Consider the following 23,422-nt stretch of genomic DNA (forward strand, 5'->3'; position numbering starts at 1 on the left):
GAGTACCCTGAGAAAATTCACAGACACGATCTTGTCGACCACAAACTTAGTTGGCCGGGGATCGAAGCAGGAATCCCACATACTAGTGGTAAGCTCTACCACTGAGCCACCGTGCCCACCATTTGGGGACTTTTCAAGGAGAGATAAGGACCGACCAATAAACAACCACACAAAGTTTCAGCTTTATATAGCCCTAAATAATTTCAAGGTTTGGTCAAAATTTGATCGGACTATAGCAAACCGCGGTTGAAACATCGTCCATCTCTGCCAGAGACACAAGTAATTAGAACTTTAAGAATTCTTAATATGTGAAATTCAGTAAACAAATGCATATCGCCAGATCATTTCATCACCTATCAGGATGAGCTTAGAAAGAGATTTTGTAAACAATCTACCAGAAATAACACAACTGACATATTCCTTCGATAATAATAATAATAATAATAATAATAATAATAATAATAATAATAATAATAATAATAATAATAATAATAATAATAAGGAACTTGCTTAGTTTTATTCACGGTAATTTATTATTAGCGAACCCAATTTCTGAGTGAGTACTTAAAGTATGGCGGCAATTTTAAAGGCCAATAAATTTTGAGAGCGTTCTTTTATATATATTGTTCGTACTGTTCGTACTTAATATTTTTCATCTAAAATTTCATTATTTCAAGCCGAAATAAATAATGAACTTAATGTCATACATGAGGAATACAAATTGAAACATTTTTCACTCATGAGGAATGTCTTATGTTTCTACGACGAATGTGTTATTTACATTGACATCATACAAACCGTTATAACGTTTATTTAAAATGTAATTTAGAGTATACAGTGCATAAGCAACCCTTCTTTCATCAAACCTCAGAAGGGTGGGGAGAATTTCGTGTTAGCCCGAGTGACACAAACCCATTGTTGTGGACCTGCCCAAGCATACATAAACCTGACGAGTACCCAGTGCGTCATTTTCCCTTGAGCGAAAAGCACAAAATTTTTGAAGGGCACAAAACTTAAAAATTAAATAAGTTAAAAATCAGGCAAAAAAGTTAAAAAATCAAGAGCAAATAGTGCCTTTCATGACTAATCTTTTTTTTTTTTTTTTTTTTTACTATTCTAATATGTTTAATGATAGCGCAAGAAATCTAAAAATAATTGAGAACATATTTCCCATTTGTTATTTTTTGTTACGTAGTTGTAGCTGTAGTATGTAGTGAGTGGTATTTAACTGTAATAAATTGTTAATTCACTAATTAAGCATAAATTAGTTATAGACACTATAAGTTTTATTTTTAAGTTAGGGATGAAGGGGTGGTGAAACATCTAGGGGCGCCAATAGCAAATGTGCCTAGGGGCGCCGAGCTTCTAACTGCGGCACTGCACACCCTAACTCTTCTAAACTTACCGAATCTTTCTGACCTTTCCCTCGCCCTGGGTACGGGCCTTGATTAAAACCTAGTTGCTCTAGTTTCTCATTAGTTCGAACAAATTTCCTCTCGATATCCCTAAAATTCCAATGACGTGCTTTGCCTTATCTTATGGGCACCGGATGTATTATAATGTTTCTATATTTCCGTCAAACGTTAAAACTGCTCAGAACTTTTAACTTTGCCCTTTATCTGTAGCCGTCTCTGTTACCAGAGAAGTGGGTTGCCTAATTTTCGAGAGTTTATTACAAATAAATAAATAAATAAATAAAAAAAATGGTCGTGACTAACAGAAGTGAAATAGAAGGGAGATATGGAGATAAATCGCGGAAGTGTTTCTAGCTTCATATTATATCACTTGACGGAAAACCGATGTCTCGTTCATACGTTACGTTAGATAAGCGGAACCTTCGCCTTCTGCAGCGTCGCACTCGCGTAGGAAGAAATACAGTAGGAGCTTCTCGGCTGCTGAAACTCTCCTTGGGGAGTTAGGGAATATAGCAGGGAAGTTCTCACCGATCGATGTATTCAAGAACTGGAAGAGGGACCAAACAAACACATTAGCACTGTCATTGTAAGTGCAAGAAGTCGCTGGTAAGTTATTAGGATCAATTATTACTCTACCGCAATGTTTGAAATAAATTCATTTGATTATTATTTCTGTGCTTATGAAATTAACATTTTCATGACCTTGGAAATAGCTGAACAGTCAAAGGCGAGAGAAGTTCGTTTTTTAAAGGGATTGTAAAGTAGGCACAGGGTTGCCGTGTAAATAAATTAGTATTGCCAGTATGATAGAAGTGAGAAATTAGACATTGTGCGGAAACAGCATGAATTGGTCGGTTTGTCATACTCAATAGACAATGAGAAATCAGTATGATAAAAATATTCACAGGAAGGTAGTGGTAAAATATGCATTCGGGAAACGAACACAGGTCGTAATTATAAATACTTACTTTTTTTTTCTTAAATTTGCCTACTATGTTTAAAAATGAGATGCACGTGTGCAAGTAAAGTTTCCAAGTACAAAAGATTGACAGCTGTCCGTCAGTATGTAAACAATTTGTCATGCGAGATATTGTTTACACAATGCGTTGCATCGAAATAAAACATACCGTCGCGCACGGAAGACAAGGGGGTTCTCATGTATACTATTACCTTAGTGAGTATTCGTCTGTGTAATAAGATGAAGTTTTCATTGACATATGATATAAGAAATAAAGGATTTCGAGTTTATATTATACGCTTCAGCTGGTATCCTTTCATAGATGCGTAAAGTAGGATTGGTTTAGAAGTGTTTAGCAAACGATGGTGATGGTTTATTTTTAGTTGTGCTAGAAACTCTCACCAACCTGTGCTATGTGCTTACTACAAGCTAGCATTTTATCTAATTTGAATCAGGGTTGGGCAAAGCATAAGATTCCGTGTGGGGGTGCGTCCGTAGGAGGCAGGCGCGTTAGCGAAAGCGGGTATGTATATAAAGGAAGATTCCTTTGTTTTAGCATTTGCTTCTGTTTTTTTCGTTGAAAGTAGCCCCACGCAAGGACACAAACCGATGTGGGCTTTGTAAAGTTAAGTCTCGTTCTTTAAATGCTCAGTTTGTCGAATATAAATACCTTCAGCCAGACAGCATTCACCCAGCTGGGTAATCGCTAAGTTAAGTCACTTTCTTAGTCAACAATCGTTTTTTATAGGTTATTAATGAACGCTATAGAATATTTATCACATCTATAAACGATAGCCACTCTCCTCTATATCCTGATCAGATGCTAACGGATGTTAGGATATATATCTCACATAAATAATATGCATGCACCTCTGTATCAGGATACAGAGGTGAGAGCTTGCTATTTAATTAGTTTTATAAACTTGTTTTCTGTTATGTACGATGCAAAGCGACCTCTATAACCTAACAAAAAGTAGTTAGGTGTTTTCGATCAAACTTCTCCTTGGACTTGTTCAAAGGAAGGTTGTTACATAAAAGTAAAGGATAAGCTCTACCATTCGAGAGAATTCACTTAAGAAAGAAAAAGATGGAAAAGTATGAACATTTCTTATTCAGAAGCGTTCTCTAAAAACAAGTTTGGGTCCCTCATTTTAGGAGTCTACAGTAAAATCTGTAAAGTTCGTCTTTCTTTCTTGCAGCTGATAGGATATGTGTATATTATTATATACTCCATAAACTGACAAGTACTATAAATTTCTCATATTTATATACATAAGTGCGTATTATACAAGCATGGAACGGATCATTATACTGCAAATATCTTGTGTGCGCGTGTAGCGCAGGGAACGATTAAAATCGTAAGTTTTGTGGTGCACATTCAGCTGATCATTGGTAGACCCGAATGGGGAGGTTCTTTGTGCCTTTTTCCATTGTATTAAATCCATTTTGTAAGCCTGGATCTTCGACGATTTGAGATCTTAACTTACTACCTAATATAATCAGCGCCTCCCCCTGTCAGATGACCCATTGGAAATATCAGGCTACTGTAATGCGAGGAGAGCAGGTGTGTAAACGGACAGGCTTTACTTAATAAAGTTCTGTTTAGGAACCAGTAATGGATGAGTTAGACAACCAGTCCGTTCAGCATCATTTGTTTTCGGTGGGTTTCTGAGCATAAGCCACGTATCGAATTACAAATGACCGATTAACATTATAATGAAAGAAAGGATTGCGCACTTTTTCGTTTAATTTTCGTAAAGCTAGTTATTAAAAAAAAAAACAAAAAAAAACGGATCACAGATTACGGAGAGACACACCTGGCCTGATATATTGTTTGGAACCGAAAATGTGACTTTTGGAACCTTGTACTTAGGTTGACAGCGGAAGTGATAAATCTATTTGACTCGTCTATATTTTGGAGCAAACTAGAGCAGAAAAGGCAACTGTTTATAATAATAATAATAATAATAATAATAATAATAATAATAATAATAATAATAATAATAATTATTATTATTATTATTATTATTATTATTATTATTATTATTATTATTATTATTATTATTATTATTATTATTATTATTATTATTATTATTATTATTAACAGTATTGAGGAATTCAGATACCATACATAACATGGTTTTGAACATATGGGTTTGGTCTTACCGTTGCAGTATTATAAGTAGTATGGGTGTAACTATTATGAGTATGTCTGTCACCGTTAAAAGACACACAACACTAGATATAACCTGGTATTCAATGTTATATATTTTTTTAATATAAACAATCTATTCTAACATAATGAGAACTATTAATTTTTATTGCTAAAGAACGATATACTAGGTCCATCCTGTCAGAGAAATACAGGATAGACTAGTAGGAGTTCAGGAAGTTAGGTGGGAAGGAAATGGAACTGTGAAATCCGGAAATTTTACGTTCTTTTACTGGAAAGAAAATAAAAATCACCAATTAGGAACAGGATTTTTCGTTTACAAATTAAAAATATCAGTAATTAAGCGGGTTGAATTTGTTACTGATAGACTTTCTTTTATTACTTTTAAGGGTCGGTGGTGTGATATTATTGCTTTACATGTGCACTCATGTCCAAAATGATTGTCGCATATCTATAACTGTCTTCTTGTACGAATATAATTTGATGATGATTTTGCAGGGTACTTTTAATACTGACACTATGTGTATAATCGGGAAGTGTATATTTGTGGTGAATTTCACAGGAAAAGAATTATAAATACGAAAATCAGAATAAGCAAAACAAAATGTTGCTAAATTGACAAGAAAGTTTTATTTTCGTTTTGTTGTTCTTATTTACTGCTCTTTTGACATGAAATTTACCACATACATGTCTTTGCCGATTATACAGATACTACCATTATAAGAACTACTGGACGAATTCGTAATCAAATTATATTACTACAACAACATATTTATAGACATGAGACAATAATTTTGGACATGAGTGTACATGCCCCAACGAAAGATAAGGATGATGATATAAAAGATAGTTTTTACGAAGAAGTGGAACGAGTATTTGACCAGCTCCCACGATACCATATGGAAATTCTATTAGGGGATTTCAGTGGGAAGGTAGGACGAGAGAATACCGATTATAGGGAACGAAAATCTGCATAAGGAAAATAATGACAACTGTGTTAGACTCGTAAACTTCGTAACATTCAAAGACCTTATCGTGAAGAGTACAAAATTCCCACATCACGACGTTCATAAGTCTACTTGGACCTCACCAGGCAGAAAACCATATAATCAAATTGATCACGTTTTAGTAGATTAGAAGAAGCCAATCTAGCATAATTGATGTTCGGTCGTTTAGAGGAGCTGATTATGACATTGATCACTACCTGGTAGCAGTGATAATAAGAGAGAGATTATCGTTGAATAATGGAAATATTCAATGTCTGAAAGTGGATAGATTTAATTTAAAGAAATTATAAGAGAGCCAGGTAAGAGAGAAATACCAAATTGAAAGAAATTCTCGGTTTTGGAAGATTCGGGGTGCACTAGTGTTGAGGATACTTGGATTGAAATTAGAGATAGCATTAAAATTTCAGCAAAAGAAAAATTAGGACACATGTAAATACATAGGAACAAACCATGGTTCGACCAGGAATGCATTTAACTAGCGGAGAAAGTGAAAACAGACAAAATTACGTTGGCTACAAAATCCGAATGAAATAGCTACACAAAATTTCGTAGACATCAGGCGGGAAATCTCCAAAAATTTTAGAACAAAGAATCGCGATTTTTTGAAAGTTAAAATTAAGGAACTAAGATAATAGTAACAATAAAAACATTCGGGACATGTATAAGGGGATCAATGAATTTAAGAAAAGCTATCAACCTCGTGCTTATATATTAAAGAAAGCTGACGGAACAGTTTTTACTGATTTAGATAGCATTTTAAATAGACGGAAAGATTTCTTTGACGAATTGTTTAACACCCAGCCAAATACTAATATGCGTGGAGAAAATGAGATACACACCGCAGAATCGTATATTCCAGAACCCAACGGAATAGAAGTGGAAATCGCTATAAAGAAATTAAAGAAACATAAATCTCCGGGTGTAGATATAATTCCGGCTGAGTTAATTTTAGCTGGAGGCGAAAAATTGTGGAACAAGATACACAAACTCATTCTCCTTATCTGGAACAAGGAAGAATTACCACAAGAGTGGAAAGAATCAATCATTGTTCCCATTCACAAGAAAGGCGACAAAACTGACTGTAATAATTATCGAGGAATTTCTCTTCTGTCAACATCCTATAAAATCCTCTCAAACATTCTATTAGCAAGATTGATCCCATGCGCAGATGAAATTATTGCAGATAATCAGTGCGAATTTAGACAAAATCGATCAACTATCGACCATTACCATTCGACAAATACTCGAAAAGAAGTGGGAATACAATACCCCAGTACATCAACTATTTATTGATTTTAGAAAGACTTACGACTCGGTTAGGAGAGAAACATTGTACAACATTCTTACAGAATTTGGAATACCGAAAAAGCTAATTAGATTAATTAAGTTATGTTTAAATGAATCCCAAAGTAAAGTCCGGGTATGAAAATTTTTGTCCACGAGCTTTCACGTCAAAAATGGCCTAAAACAAGGAGATGCGTTATCGCCATTATTATTTAACTTTGTTCTGGAATACGCTATAAGGAAAATCAAAGATAGCAGCCTGGGCCTAGAGTTGAATGGTGTTCACCAGGTTATGACATATGCTGATGATGTAAATTTAATAGGAAAACAATAGAAAGAAATGTAGAGGTTTTATTAAACGCTTGCAGGGACATGGGTTTAGAAGTAAATGCAGAGGAAACTAAATACATGAAAATTCGTCGGGATCGTAATTCGGCAAATTATGGATGCGTTACAATATCGAATAATACTTTTGATGAAGTGGATACTTTCAGATATCTAGGGCCAATATTAACAGACAAAATCGATGTTCACGAAGAAATTAAATGTCGACTAAAAGCAGGAAATTCGTGTTATTATTCAGTTCAAAATCTCTTTTCGTCGCAAATTCTGTTGGGGAATGTGAAGCTTAAAATGTATAAAACAATATTCATACCTGTTGTTCTGTATGGTTGCGAAACATGGTCACTTACTCGGAAGGAAGAATATAGACTGAAAGTATTTGAGAACAAGATCCTGAGACGAATATTCATACCCAAGAGAAACGGGAATGGGGAATGGCGGAAACTTCATAACGAGGAAGTACATAATTTATACGGTTTAGTAAATATTGTTAGGGTCATCAAGTCTAGGAGGCTCAGGTGGGCAGGACAAAAAGTCAGTGGAGAGCTTTTGTGAACACGGCATTGAGCCTCCGGGTTCCATAGGCCATAGAGTTAGTTCGTTTTAAAGAACGATATATATATATATATATATATATATATATATATATGTATATTTAGCGAAATGAAAATTACTTTTTCTCGATGTTTTCAAAAAATGCGCATGATAATTCCACCTGAAACATTGATATAATCTATCATGAATTGATGTCAGCTTTGGTTGATATTAAAAGAAATAGTTATCGTAATTTTAGTTTTTTTTTCTTTTTCTCGTAAAGTACACATTAGGATTTGTATATATAAATTTATAATCTTTGGACAATCATTCCCTATTAAACATTAATAATGTTCTTAGAATTACACATAGTTACCAATTGCCAATTGTCAATTGTTCCAGCACTTTTGCCAACTCAAATGTTAAGAAATAACCAAATAAAAGTAGTAAATAGAGCATTTGCTGTTAGCTGAGGGTGAACACGGGCCTTGTTTGGAGTTGATTAGTAAGTATGCTTCCATTGACTTGGCTAGGCCTTAGTCTCTGGATCACAGTGATGGACTCGTATTTCATCCTGAATTATTAATCTGTGAATAAGGTCCGTCTGGGTTTTCGTGATGCAGAGTCATAAGTTCCTGGGAGCAAATGACTCGTTCCTGCTTTTGGAAGTGTATCACTAGCAGCGAAACCCATCGGGTAGACACCTTATCCATGTGCAAATGCTCGTTAATTATTTTTTCTCACAGATCCCACACTTATCTTGACATGTTCAGCTAGTTGGCAAATGAGTATGCGATGGTCCACCAAGATGGCGGCTTCCACTTGTCCAATGATGTCTTCATCAGTGGCAGACTGGAGTTGCTCTGGAATGACGGGCCGTTTGCACACTAAGTCCGGCCACACTTAAACTGACGATACCAATGTTTCACAATTTCATATAATGGAGCTGCTTCTCTATAAGACTCTTCCATCTCATCAAATGTCTCCTTTGATGCGCGGCTTCTCAAGTACAGTAACCTGATCACCGCCCGGGATTCAGTTTTATCTGTCTTTACACTTTCTCTCACTTAAGTGCCTGTAACAAAGAAAAGGTTTTGGTTTAATAATAGATCCCAAGTTAAGTTAGAGATCCATCTCTGATATAACCTTGGTCTTGAAAGAGATATTACACCCCAAACTAATCAACAAATTGTGTGAGACGGGTAACTTACAATTTAATCACGAGGAATATCATTTTCCACTGTTTTCAAAGCAGGTTTGACGGAGTTGTAAAATAACAATATAATTCGATGAATATATTTTATTTTTAACACAGATAATAGGACTTGACAAAGTGGGACGGGTATAACTTCTTTCAGTATAATTTAAGGATAGAGATTGAAGGAGATTAACGAAGTTTCGGCAAGACTAGGAAAGCTGACATTCCAATGAATGAGAATGACAATTTTGAAATGAAATGAAATCTTTAAGTTTTACGTCCCACGATTATGCCGGTTAGGCTAAAGGAGACGGTGATGATGAGAGATGGGTGAAATGGTGGAATGAAGAAAGTGGGAGGAAACGGGAGAACCCCGAGAAAACCCACGAGCACGGTGTTTGTCCACCACAAAGTCCACACGGCGCGAGCTGGGATCGAATCAAGGACCCCAATCACCGGAGGTGAACGCTCTACCAGTAAGCCACCGCGCCCCCCGACAATTTTCTTATATGCATGAGTTTCAAAAAGAAGTAAACGTTAAGATTATAAAACTATTCAGTGTGAACAAACACACAAAAGTTCATATGCACAGAGTAGTTTTATTTTTTAATGTTTTCAAAGGAAAGGGAAAAAAATGATTGAAACTCAACATAAGCTTTATTATTCACGTTGTTCGCAATGGAGTTACGACTTTAATATTCGTTAGGTATATGAAATTCCTGCATTGTGCTGTAAATTTGATTGCTGCTTTCTCAGTTGATGATGAAATTAAATATCAATATTATATTCTACAGGTAGAAATCAGTCTAGACATCATGAGTCCAGAACTAGTGGTTAACACTGGTAATAAAGACCTTGATGAGAAGATTACGGAATGGCTAAATTGGGATAAGGTAAGTATTGATTTTGTATTAATAGTATTTTGTAAAACTCGTTCACTTTGGAACACATTATATACCAAACTTTCTATAGATTTGTGCGAATGAAATGTCTGTCCAGGCCCGTAATTTCCAAAATAAATAAGTAAGTAGTAAGAAAAATAAATCTACAATACCTAGTTTTTTAAAATAGTTGCCATCTGCAACCATATACTTTTGCTGAAGTTCAGACGACGATTGGAGTTCATTGCAAAAGAATTCTGAAACTGTGATGCGAAGAAATCCTCAACCACACGTTGCACCGTCCAGTTATTCAAGAAAGGCCGTCCTCAAATAATCATCAAGATATCGGGAGAGGTGGTAGTCAGAGGGAAAGATGAGTGTCCAACCTTTTCACCTTACCGATTAGTCGGAGCTAACGAACGACAGTGCTATGGGGTGTGATTAACTCGTCTGCAAACACTTTTCCTAGAGTTTGCTTCTAAATTGCTTCTTATCCGAACATGATGTTGGTCGGTGCCCATGGGACTCATTTTACAGTGCTGTGTCACCAGAACTAAATTCGGCAAACCAACAACGAATGGTACGCTTATTCACCATTCCCAACCATAATGCACTGTTAATGTTTGTGCGGCTTGCTGTGCAGAATGCCCGAATTTGAGCACTTTCACAACTCTCATCAGCAGTAACGAACTCCTGAATGTATAGGTACCACAGCCTGTTTGCTATACGTGTACTGAGTTAATGACGTTACACGCGTGACCTTAATCCATCACTGTGTTGTGTTACTGATGTGAGTTTCACAGTAATACAATAACAGAACATTAATATGCAGTACACTAGTTCTGTCCAAGACCATTACTAAAGCACCATAGCTGTGTGTTCTCGTGAGGCGCTTTCGTTTTTCTCTCCCTACTATCATTTCATCAACACTTAAAGAGACATATTTATTGTGCACTGAAATATCAGCCATCAGTAGTTGCCATTTGTATTTTGCGTTAGTTTGTATGTTGCTGTACCTAGAGTTTGTAAGAGAATGTAATCTTGTAAGAGTGTGTAATCCTGTTAAGTTTGATACTTCTACATCAAGTATACTATGACGCAAATAAAGAAGGCAGAAATATGTAAAGAAATGTAGTTCAAGTTAAATTTTGAGAAATTGGCCAGATGAACTCCATAGCAAGTAGGATGATGAAATATTGCTAAGTAAAAATACAATAACATGCTTAATGTAATTAAGCATTAATTTTTCATAAAAGTGCTTAAACATGCATACTTTGACTTATTCTCCTACATGGTTTATTTTCTCGAAACCTTGGAAGCAAATTTCCGAATAGATTGTTGTAACTTTCAGAAAACTGTGTTCTCTTTAAATTACAGAAATGTATGCTCAATGATTTGTCTTAATTTCTGCGTTATTAACAAAGAACGTTATGTATGTGGATACCAACTATCGCTGGGGACGGTACAACGAATTTTCAAATGATTTGATTAACTTTGCTAAACGTGAACACACAATAGGTTAGTTATGGATTTCATATTTTAAGAAAGATTGTGATAAAGTTTTGTACTGTCTTCTGCTGAATTTTCAAGTATAGCGGTGTTGTATATTGACTGTATATCATGATTATTTTCTGTTTCAGAATGAGAAATCTCGCGCTGAAATATCGTCGCTTGTGTTTGGTAAACAAACAGAGCAGTTGTCGAAGTTACTGCTGTCTCGTCTTGAATTTGGTACTGCTGGACTCCGAGGACGTATGGGCCCTGGATATTCCCAAATGAACGATTTGGTAATTATACAGACAAGTCAGGGTCTTGCGTTGTACCTGGAAGAAGTGAATCCGAACGTCAAGGAAAGTGGGGTTGTTATTGGCTATGATGGACGGTACAATAGTAGAAGGTGAGTGTATGAGAGAAGGAGAGGTGAGTTACTCTGGACCTATATATTCAATGAATAAAATTACAGCGAGGTCCGAGCCGCGGTGGCTCAATAGTAGAGCGTTCACCCCTGGTGCATGGGGTCCATGGTTCGATCCCAGCTCGCGCCAAGTGGACTTCGTTGTGGACAAACACCGTTTGCGTTGGATTTCTCGGAGTTCTCCCGTTTCTTCCCACTTTCTTCATTTCACAATTTCATTCATTTCTCATCATCACCGTCTCCTTTAGCCTATCCGGCATAACCGTAAGACTTAAAACTGAGATTTTTTTTTTTTTTTTTTTTTTTTTTTTTAACAGAATGGCTCATAATTAAGTATATGACGTTTGATTCACTGTAGTATTTGTAATTCTGGATAAAAATAGTTTCGATAGTTTCGATATGGCAACACTGTGTGGCCTGAGAGTGGGGATAACGGTCACTCGACTTACAATCGTTAGTGTATGCCAGACAGAATGGCGAAACTGTTGTCTCTGGAACAGCATGTGTGTTGTGTGCATTTGTATTTTGTAACAAACAATTACGCGGAGGTAAGACGGAGCTTGATCTCCCGATTTGATACCACTTCCCTTTTTTTCTTATCTGATGTTTTAAAGGACAAAGTGTATCATTGTCACATACGCAATTTGGACGAACTACGGAAAGCTATCACAGAAGAGTTCCACAGGATACCAGTAAGGGTCTGTCAAGCCTCTTGTGACAACGTTGCTCTTCGTCTCCAGGCATATATCGATTTGGATGGTGCATTGGTGAACCATGTCATGGGGAACAGAGATTACAATTCTTGTAAGGAAAGGTATAAGAGTAATGTGTTCATGCCCAATTTTATGTTCAGGTTTTGTTGCTTTTTTACCGGAGTCTTTAAAATAGCATATACCTAATTATGGGCACAAGAGTAAAAAATATGCGCTACTAGATCAGAAGTTGAATCCAGGTGTCTGGCTCATCATTCTGATGCATTAACCATGAATTTGCATCTGTAGAGCAATTGATGTGTTAAAATCGGTTATTTCCTCCCCTTATTATACATAATGTTAATTCAACCGTCAGAGATATTCCGTAATGTGGACCTGGGTTGTCTAAGCACAACAATAGTTGTGCTACAGTCCATGTTGTCTGAATGGCTGAGCAGCGACTTCAAGAGTGATAGAACATATGAATGTTCAGGTGCGAACTGGATAGCGTAGTGGTTAATACATCAGCACTAAATCGGAGATCCAAGTTCAAATCTGGGTCCAGTCGTGCATTTTTTCATTTATTTATATTATATAATACTGTATACACATTTAATGATACTTACAATCTACTTCACAAAAGTGTGGTCGCCGATCTGTCTTTTAAAAGCCATTGTTTCAAATCAAAATAGTAAAATTTTGCTGTACAATTATGAGAATATGGTATTTTGGAGAGAAGTGGATCGCCAGTATTTTTGAACAAGACTTGCGTTGTTATAGGCGTGAAATTCAATGTAATTTTACTTGATTAAAAAAAAAAAAAAAAAAAGGTTATCTTACATCCTTGCAATATTATAATTTACGGTTTCAAGACTTCTCTCGCTTCTTCTTCAGAGTAACTTTTTCATACGCGCCAGTAAACGTATGATATGTTCAGAGGATTTTTTATTCTGGAAATACCAGTAACTCGAATAAAATATCGTTTAAAATGAAAATCTGTGAGAGGAAATTTCACACCTCCATGTTATGAAGGATAAAATCGCTAAAATATTTCTCGTGATAAAACAATTAGAAGGCAGACAAGCGTTTCACAATATTTGATGTATGGAAATATTTTCAAATTATTCTCAAATTGTAAAATGTCCTGTAAAATTAAAAAATAAATAAATAAATAAATAAATAAAACTTGTTCTTAATCTAGTCTTCGTGAGAATTTAATTATACTCATTAAGAGAGGAGACCGAATTAGGTATGAGGTAAGGTCTTTAATTTTGTAATAGTATGATCCGTATAGTATTTATTAGCAATTATATCTTGTGAAATTCTTGTATCACATTTCCAACATTTTGTTCTGCACTAGTATTTATCAAGGTAAATAACAAAAGAGTAACTGATAAGAAAAATAAAACAAGGACAAACTGCAGAGCTTCTTCTGTGTGTTGCCTACAAAGAGCTCAGAACGCCAAACTGCTTCTTTTGATTTTCATTTAATTTTTTCAGAGATCATCTATAGTTAATATATTAATAACTTGACTTGTTACTTAGTTAATACATTGTTTACATAGCGACTCCCATTGCTGCAATTTCTGATTTACTTTTGTGTGAAATTCGATCTTAACTTAACTGACAAGCCAATTTGCTTCAAAGTGTGGATCCTTTCCATTGGAAATCGATACAAGGGAAAAATAAGGGTACTCATCACTTGTCTAGGTGGTAGTATTAAACACGAGACTAAAATCTTTAAAATGTATGAAAATGTATTTTTGTAACACACACAAAATGAAGCTGTGTAGAACATACTCGAGAACAGAAAATTAGACTGTCGAGTGTAGTGATAGTAATTAGTACATTACAACGTGAAGAAAGAGGGAAAGAAAGAAATGATAAAGACAAGTAAAACAAATATAACGTGAAGTAACACTTGTAATACTGAAAGAAACAAAAATAAACTTAGACGTCTTGATTTATCCATCTTCATGATATTTAGCGACAAGTACACATAGTGAAGATCCTTTTTTTTATTATTATTTTTATTTATTTATTTATTTATTTTTAAACTTCTACCTCTACTCGTTTCTTCTTATCTTTTGGGCACAGTAGACAGAATTAATCTTCTACATATTTTTACTTTTAACTGCGTCAGCATTAGTTGAGACTGTAAAATATCAATATCTTTCAGGTGTTCTTTTGTTTGATTTTTCGGTAGCTGAACAGCATATTTTTCCGAGCGTGCTAGGATTGGATTTAGGAACTTGGGTAATTTATAGGTCTGAACGAAAGGAAAGACTTGTTTAGTTTTTACTTAAACATTAAAACTTTTCACGCCATGCGATATGGGACGAATTTCTTTGTTTCAGACACCTACTCGTGCATTGAAATGTACGATTTCATACTGTTTACAAAAATATTTCATGTGTTGAATAAATGTTGGTAAAAATGTCATCTTAATTCCTTAATTGAGTTATTAGTAGGTCATCATATAATACAGGTTCATTAAAAGTGAATTAACCTTACGTGTTGACAGACCACCAGAAGAGTACAAAATTCTATGGGCAGATCTTGAACGGAAGTCTTTGGAGAAAAAATTATGCTGAGTGTATGTTATTTATGTGATAAAATTTAATATATTGATCATATTGGTAACACAAGATTTTGTTATATGTGTCATTATCGTAAAAAATAGAGCCTGATTACCAACCTTTTTCAGATTTGCAGAGCTTGCATCTGCAATACTTCTTAATCGAGGCATTCCAGTATATTTGTATTCGACGATCTGCCCAACACCATTTGTTCCATTTGCAGTGTTGCTGTTTAAGTGTGCAGCAGGAATAATGGTCACGGCTTCACATAATCCTAAAGATGATAACGGGTATAAAGTGTATTGGAACAATGGTGCCCAGGTATGTAATATGGCTATATTAGCTATCTGTGTTTATTAATTCTATTCTGGTTCAGATATAAGGAAGGGTTAATATAAATCGAATGAAAAGTAAAAAAGCAATAGGATTTCACCTGTGTTCCGTTTTGCGTAAATATTTATCTATTTGAAACAATTGTGTTGAAGAAAGTAACTATGGAAAATAATTGTTATAATACCAAGCATCGAGAAAGAACGCCATTTTGACTTCATTAAAAAAGTCGAATTTTTTCACATTATTTGTCTCGTTTTAACGTTTATAATACCACATTATAGTATTTATATTATATTACTGGAAGATATTTTCTATTTTAATTGATTACCGTAATAAGGAAGTATGTGTAGCCAGAGTGTTCACTAATTACAGCTTATTAGCGAATACAGGAATTAAAATAATATCGATAAATAATTCTGTTTTTACGAAATACATCTACATATGTTACGCGTATATCATCACCAGTGTATATTCCATAATACAACATTTCTTGTTAATGATGTCTATTTTTTTATGATTACAATGAAGTGTTACATATACTAAAGAACTGTCTTTAAATTGAAGGAACTGCATTTAATTATCATTTTTTTTTTTTTTTAATTATTCAATCGTGATTTTAGCAGTTAAAAGAAAAAAGAAAACTTATTCAGGCATCCTTGCAATTTCTTTTGACAGTGGTAGTTCAGACAGAATGCTATCGGGATCTTCGAAATAATTTGATTTCAAGTTGAGCTAGGTCAGTAAGTTGTAAAGATATTAGCATCACCAATTACGTTAAGTTTAAATGGCAGTATTATTAAAAAGATGATCTAATCAAAGTTAATCGTCTTTCTCCTCTTTATGGGAATTTTGTTTGGATCACTTTGACTCTGAATTCCTAAAATTTTCGAGAATTATATATTTACTAATTGAAATATGTCGAAGACACTAAATCCATAACAAATGGATTTTTTTTTTTAAATTAATTATTACATCAGTCTTTATTCACTGTTGAACACGAAGCTAATTATTGTTTATTTTTTTTAGAGTATATCATTTCTGGGTACAATAACAAATTTGTAACCAAAGCGTACAGACACATGACACAAGCGTCGCGTTACATACATACGACATTCACTGTTCAGGTAAAAGGGAATGCACGAAAAAATTTCTTCAGAAAAACATTTAAAGCAAATCATTTTTAGCCATTATCTTTAAAGTCGAATAGATATTTCGTAGAGCGAAAAAACTATTATAAACCTGAACCAATACAGAAGTGGTTAGATTCGGTCAAGATTGGATTTGGCAAGAAGAAGAAAGAGAAAAACAAATGACAATGGGAATCAAAGATTTGATTAACTGTTTCACTTTACTCCTGGTACTTCTAACAGTCCTCGTTTGGTCCGGAAAACAAAACAAAACAAAACAAAACAAAAAAAAAACGCTAATTCGTAAAAAGAGCATGCAGCTATGATGAAATTTCCAGAGGTATGGCGAGAAGAAACTTTAAAATTAGGACCAAAGATCTTACCAGGGATACAATACATCCTATTTTTGATTTATCTAAATACTTACCATGATCTGATCACGAGGTCAGCCAGGTTGCCGTACTTCCTAAGTCAAAAAGTATCACAGAAAAAGAAATCCAGAAATTATTCTTTATTAAAATACAGTATATAAACCTAAATAACGACAGAGCATGGTGTTTAAACTCGGAACTTTGTAATTAATAATTTTATTGAAAAAAAAAAAAAAAATCCTTAATATGAAGAAGCTAGGAATTCTATAGAGCTTATCCTTCAAGTGTCAGTTAAGCATGTGATTCATTTATGCCCTTTAAATCATAAATTTTGTTCATTATTTTTATCCATCTGTGACTATGTCTGACGACACCAAATAAAATATTGTAGTTTTGATATTGACTTTTTATAAGCAAACAAGATAATATTTTTATTTTATATAAAATTGGCTTCCGTGCGCAGTTATTACCCATATTTGGAAAATCTGTTCTCATTCTTTTTTCGATAATAAACTCATGGGAGAAAATCCTACTCGGGATTAAATGGGTAAATATTTAATAATTGTTAATTCTTGGTCATCTTTTATTTAGACTTGTAGCGTAAAATAAAAATAAAATAAAAACAAACCTAAGTTTCTTTCCTGTGTAAAATGTATATTTCTTTTTCCAGATAATATCACCACATGATAAAGGAATTCAAGCAAGTATTTTAAAGAACTTAATGCCTTGGGAAACTTCGTGGGATACTACAATCATTAAAAGAAGCTCATTATGTAAGGATCCCCGTCCGAAAGTAATGAAATCTTACTACGAGGCGCTTCAGAACACTATACTGTTTCCTAATGTAAATGCGAATACACCTCTGAAATTCACTTACACGCCAATGCATGGTGTAGCTTATGATTATATGGTTGAAGCCTTTCGCGTTTCTAATTTCAAGGTAAAATAATTTATTATTTTTTAATTTTACGTTCAAGATGAGTGCAAAGTTCCAGTTATCCCTAACAGATGACAGCACGTTTAATCGTGTCTCTTCTGTGTTATTTTGTAAGAAGTGACAATATTCACAACTCAATCAAATTCAAGAGATGGGTGTTCAAAGTTTGTCCATAAACAAATTGAATTGATCACAGGATAATTCATGCACTTTTAAAATATTTTTTTTTCTGTTCGTTGTAGAAAGCAGCTAATTTTACACTTCAGAAACAATGCTTCTAATAATATAACTCTCGACAATGATAAAAACATGATATCAGAAAAATATATGAATTATTATCGGATTATTGATGCAATTTGTTTTGGGACAAACTTTAAATATCTCTCTCTCCAAATTGACTGAATTGTTGCTAAAACATAGAAGAAACGTCCTGCCATCTGTTGGTGATTAAAGCTGCTTTAAACTCACCTTAACACGAATACAATCTGACAAATTTTATTCAGATTAGTAACCACTAAAGTTTTATGTTTCGTGAGATACCTAATCGATTGATTATGTTCATGGAATCCTGTTGCCTGCGACTGCCAGATACTGGAGAGCTTCGGATTCACAAAAGCGTGTATAAATAGCATCTTATATTGTTTTTATTTTAGTAAATTGTTACCTCCAAATTGCATATAGGTGATTTGAAAAAGTTTTTTAAAATTTATAGTTGGTTTTAGTGTTCTCTTTGAAAAAAGACTTAACATGTCAAAATAACATGTAAAAGGCTTTGTGAAGCCGACGCTATTCATTTAGTATCTGACTCGAAGTCAATAATATTGTTTGCCGAAATCATTCCTGGAATATAAAATCATCCTTTTAGGATTCCCAAAGCACGTAAGAGACGTAAGAGGTTAGTGGTTATATATATTTTTATCTTGTGTATTATTATTATTATTATTATTACTTATTGATCGTGCAGCTAGTGGCTATAAATGTAAAGACCAAAAGTATGTATGGTATTAATTTCCTAGCTTATTGAAATTATTGGATTATTAGAAAAAAATGCTTCTACGTTGCATCCTGGACATAATCTCCACTATCAGTAGAGCTCCTTCGTAACAAAGCGGTTAGCGTACGAGCCTTTGGCGTGGGGGACCCGGATTCGATTTCCGGCGGGAGCTCATGTGGTTCGGATTCCACGTTAATCAGTAGATCCCATCTCATATAGCCTTGCTGCTGGAAGGGACGTTAAACTCAAAATCAAATCAACTCAACTTCACTGTGAATGACAATACGTTTTACATTTTGATATTTCATAATTATCGAATTACAGAAGAGAATATCTACTTCCAGATGTTAAACACATTTCTGGCTTATAAGTACTTTCCATGTGATTCAGTGTTTACATTATTATCTAAGGTAAATAAAGTATGGATTGAGCTAACTTTTTTCATCTTTACAAAGGTTTTATGTTGAAGCTTTTTTAATAACGGACAGAATCTGTAGTCATGTTGTAATGGACAGTGTAGTTGCAGAAGATGCATTTAAAACAGGACAATACAAGTCCTGAGACAGTATGTTGTTATGAGTATCATGTTCGGAATGCAGGTAGTGTCAATTTTTTTTTATGTATAGTGTTAGCTAATCACTCTTGCTGTTATACTATAGCATTAATGACTTACTAAGCGTATCCATTTTTTTTAAATGAGCGTACGTTTGACAAAAGTATGTGAACTACCGATAATAAATTATATGTATTAGCTTCGTTTGATTTCGAATATACTAAGCTGATGTAAAATATTTTTCATTGTTGATGTGCGAAGATTGATCATGGTATGCGGCTAAAGAAATTGGAATTTAGTATTTAGTTTCCGTGCTTCTCTTGAAACATAACAGAAAATGGATAATAAATTTAAGAGAACTATGATGAACAATTTGTTGTGGATAAGAAAACGAAAAGGAACGAGAGATTCAACCGAGAAGATCCCCGCACACATATATTATCGACCACAAGAGTACATGGCCAAGAATCTTTCACATTAGTTGAGAACACTCGAACATTAAGCTATTATACTTCCTATGACAAGAGGGTAGGTGTGAGGAATGAGAAGTTGGAAAGTACATAAGGTTTGTGTGAGGAAAAAGTAATTAAATCATTTAATTGTTTGTTAGTTGTGCGTTCTTTATTTTCAAATCTATTTTCTGATTCTTAGTTGTGTGGTACTTGGAAGAAATTTCATTGTTTTTTCTGAAAGAGATTTTCGTTATATTCGGCATGTTTGTTTATGTAAGAGTTGTTTTAGCTACCCGGAGCATAAAATACATAATTATAAGTATTTTTCAGAGCAGGAAATCTGTTTTAAATATATGGCGTATTCGGTCTATCTTTTGGAGAGAGAGGAGACTGATAACTTTTCATGCATTTAGTTCCCATTGTAATTTCAGCACACTGAAGAAATGTGTTAATTTCTACTATTATCTAAAATTGTGAACAGTAGAAAGTCATTGTATGCGTTTAAAAATCACGGTGAAATGAAGATTTTCACGTTTTCTTACAACAACCATAACGTCACCCACAAGTTTGATTTGTTAAAATCTCATAGGATACTCCATATTAAAAGGATTACACAAACAGGGTGGCCACTCACATGGAAAACCGGGAAAAGTCAGGGATTTTTTTAATTCTGGAAAAGTCAGGGAATTTTGATGAAAAACATGGAATTTTTACTCAGGGGAAAATTTACGTTCTGCTGTATTCCTAGCCATTTAGCCGGTTTATTTATATACAAAATAGCTTTGGTCGCTGGGGGCTTCGCCCCCAGATTTCTCCTTCGTTCCAGGTTTCGTTTATCTAGCTCTGCTGGTTTGGGCTGCGCATACTTTCTTCATTCTTTTGTCATTTAGTGCTGCCCATGAATTGAGCTGGAGCGAAATCGGGACCATTTTGTAATTAACACACTTGTTTAGTTCGATGGCTGCTTGATTTCCAGAATTCGCTCGGGGCTGCGCCCCTGCATCCCGTTTTGGTAGTCACGTGATTAATATAAAAGCTGAACGATAGTTGAGTATTTCTGCCGGAAGAGTTCCGAATGTGTGTCGAATTCCACAAAATGTGTGGAATTTTGGTTAATGCGTGTATTTCTATGTGGAATCAAAAACTGTGTGGATTCCACATGCATTTATACTCAGTGGCGGCAGTACTTTTTGCGATACACGATTGGCCATGCTTTTTTACAGATATTTGACCTTTTGACCACCAATTTGAAGTAATGGCATTCCCCTCCCCCTAGTTTTTACACCCAATTCCGCTACTGCATGTACTACTGTTCTTTTTTTCTTTAAAAAAAAAAGAAAATCAGCTACAAACAAAATTTTCTGATTTCTTAAAAGCACATTTTAATAGTGCTCATTTACTTCAGTTCCGTTGTTTTGTTACACAATATTTCCCGTCTATGTCGACCTGTTCCCCGGTTGCATAACCACCGCACGCCACTGCTGGCACGACAAAATCTTTGGGACCCGGGCCTACCTAAAGTTGTTAATGCCGGCTTTCTAGACCGAAGTCCGCTACTTCTTAATACAGGTAGCTCCATAATTGTCCTCTCCATATTCTCTGGGCCAACACCAAAACTTTTGAGTGTCCACAAGAAATCGAACCCGGGACTACGTGCATCGTACGCACACGCGCTAACCATCCGGTTCAGTATATATATATATATATATATATAATGTACGTTAGCTACGCCGCATCGATGTGTGCTTGTGTGAAATTGTGTGGTATTTAAACGTGCTACGCGTGTATTTTGGACCTTGTGATCCGGCAGCTGGATTTAAGAGGTTGAGGATTAAGGAGGTAAGGAGGTGTGTACTTTTGTGACTAGTATTAAGCTTAAGGTTGGAAAGCGATAGGGATAGACATTCCTCTTCTCGTTCTGAGCAGCAGTTGGTTACAGTGGAGTGGAAACACACAGGAGAATTGAAAATTAGGCAAGTAAGTGATTAAAATTAGACTATTTATCTTCGCTAGTGTTTTTTGTGATTCTTTTTTTAGTAATGATCCTCTAGTCCACATTGCATTTCACTTGTAGCTTCTGTTTAAGCTTTGAAAAACAATGATATACCAATTTTAGATCTCTCTAGAAATTTTCTGGAAAACCGGGAAAATTTCTGGAAAAGTCAGGAATTTTGAAATTCCAAATGAGTGGCCATCCTGACAAACATTTTAATCACTTGAAAACTCAATATATTCCAACTTAATTATCAATTGATTTACAAATAATTGGATACACGTCTTTATTATACGACGTCTTGCTGAGTTATATATTGATGATTACTTATGAACAAGTGCCTGGTAACAAAACTGTTACCTTAGCAACCGGATCATTGTCATAACGACGAATCAACAAACATTTCCACCTAGCGACAGAGAAATAAACATTTACAAATTAAGATTATTCATGACATTCCTTATAACATTTCTTCGTTTTCTATTATGTAACAAGTGCCAGGTAAAATGACATCTTTTTGCCCTCAATACTAACTAAAATAAACAAAGCGAATACACAGTAAATACATGTTATCATTGTACAATCTAGTCTGTCCTCTTCTATTTCTCTTGAAAAATTCGCATTGTGACGTCAAAATGATCTCAATATTTTTTTTTTAAAGTAAACACTTTGAACAAAGTCATAATATTGTTTTGTTATACTGGATAGGTATTGTATTCTTAATATTAAGGTTTTGCAGGTAAATATAGTGCTAAAACCTAATGGGCATACCTCGTATATGCAAAATAATGTCAGATCAGTCCTTAATTTTCCATTTCGACTTATGAAATCTATTATGTCAGTCACTTGGGTAGTGCTTATCAATGCTGATCATAACTATAAACTATAACACTACAGTACATTCTTATATTTCAGCCATTCATTGTTGTTGAAGAACAGAAAGATCCGGATCCAGAATTTCGCACTGTAAAATTTCCAAATCCAGAAGAAGGGAAAAGTTCTTTGGATTTATCAATAAAGACAGCGGACGCTAACGAAGCTACCATTATTTTGGCCAATGACCCAGATGCCGATAGACTCGCCGTTGCAGAAAAACAAGAGAGGTGAGTTTCGAATCATGGTTTCTTTCATCTACTGAATATCACTGATTAAACAAGAATGAAATATCAGAATCTTTTGTACGTAGTTCGTCTTTAGAGTGAGGTCCAGTTGGCAATTACATATTCTAGAACAGAACTCCCTCGTGACTTTATGGATAATGTAAGGCTTTTAGCACTGGAAACCCGGGTTCAGTTCGGGTAGGAGCTCATGTGGTTCGGATCCCACGTTATATAACGTCACTGCCGAACGGATCGCTAAACTCAAATCCAATCCAATCCAATCCAAACATATTGGATAACAAAAGACACCACATCACGTGATTATTAGAGCTGATGAGCTTTTAAGTGCGAGCATAAGTAGCCTTTTATCTATATAGGGGAGTAGAGGAAATACTTTGTATCTGTATATATCTAATTTTCTATTAGTGAAAAGACAATGTAATGAAGTTTAGTGACGCGGCTGGAAACATATGGCTTATCGCAGTGTTTCGCAGTTTTTTTTTTTTTGTTTTTTTTGTTTTTTTTTCCACAGTACACTTTACTGAACACCCACATCATCATAACACACATACGTTAGAAAAAGG

The 23,422-nt window shown here is 34.7% G+C and overlaps 1 protein-coding gene across 5 annotated transcripts in view; it reads left to right on the top strand.

Moving 5' to 3' along the window:
• Positions 1-1,726: 1,726 nt before the first annotated feature.
• The window catches only part of Pgm2a (phosphoglucomutase 2), a 48,930-nt gene continuing 27,234 nt past the window's right edge, over positions 1,727-23,422 (top strand). For 2 of the 5 annotated variants that reach the window (XM_081759174.1, XM_081759179.1), the window contains exons 1-6: positions 2,276-2,326; positions 9,706-9,804; positions 11,433-11,689; positions 15,107-15,299; positions 17,480-17,749; positions 22,654-22,841. In XM_081759174.1, the coding sequence (XP_081615300.1) occupies positions 2,291-2,326; positions 9,706-9,804; positions 11,433-11,689; positions 15,107-15,299; positions 17,480-17,749; positions 22,654-22,841 (1,043 nt within the window). In that variant the 5' untranslated portion in view covers positions 2,276-2,290. Of the gene's footprint in view, positions 2,022-2,275; positions 2,327-2,399; positions 2,590-9,705; positions 9,805-11,432; positions 11,690-15,106; positions 15,300-17,479; positions 17,750-22,653; positions 22,842-23,422 lie in introns of those variants that run through there. The other 3 variants (XM_081759177.1, XM_081759176.1, XM_081759175.1) reach the window with 3 other exon arrangements.

The sequence above is a fragment of the Thermobia domestica genome, chromosome 5 (assembly GCF_964235325.1).
Source record: "Thermobia domestica chromosome 5, izTheDome1.hap1.1, whole genome shotgun sequence".
Taxonomy (NCBI): domain Eukaryota; kingdom Metazoa; phylum Arthropoda; class Insecta; order Zygentoma; family Lepismatidae; genus Thermobia; species Thermobia domestica.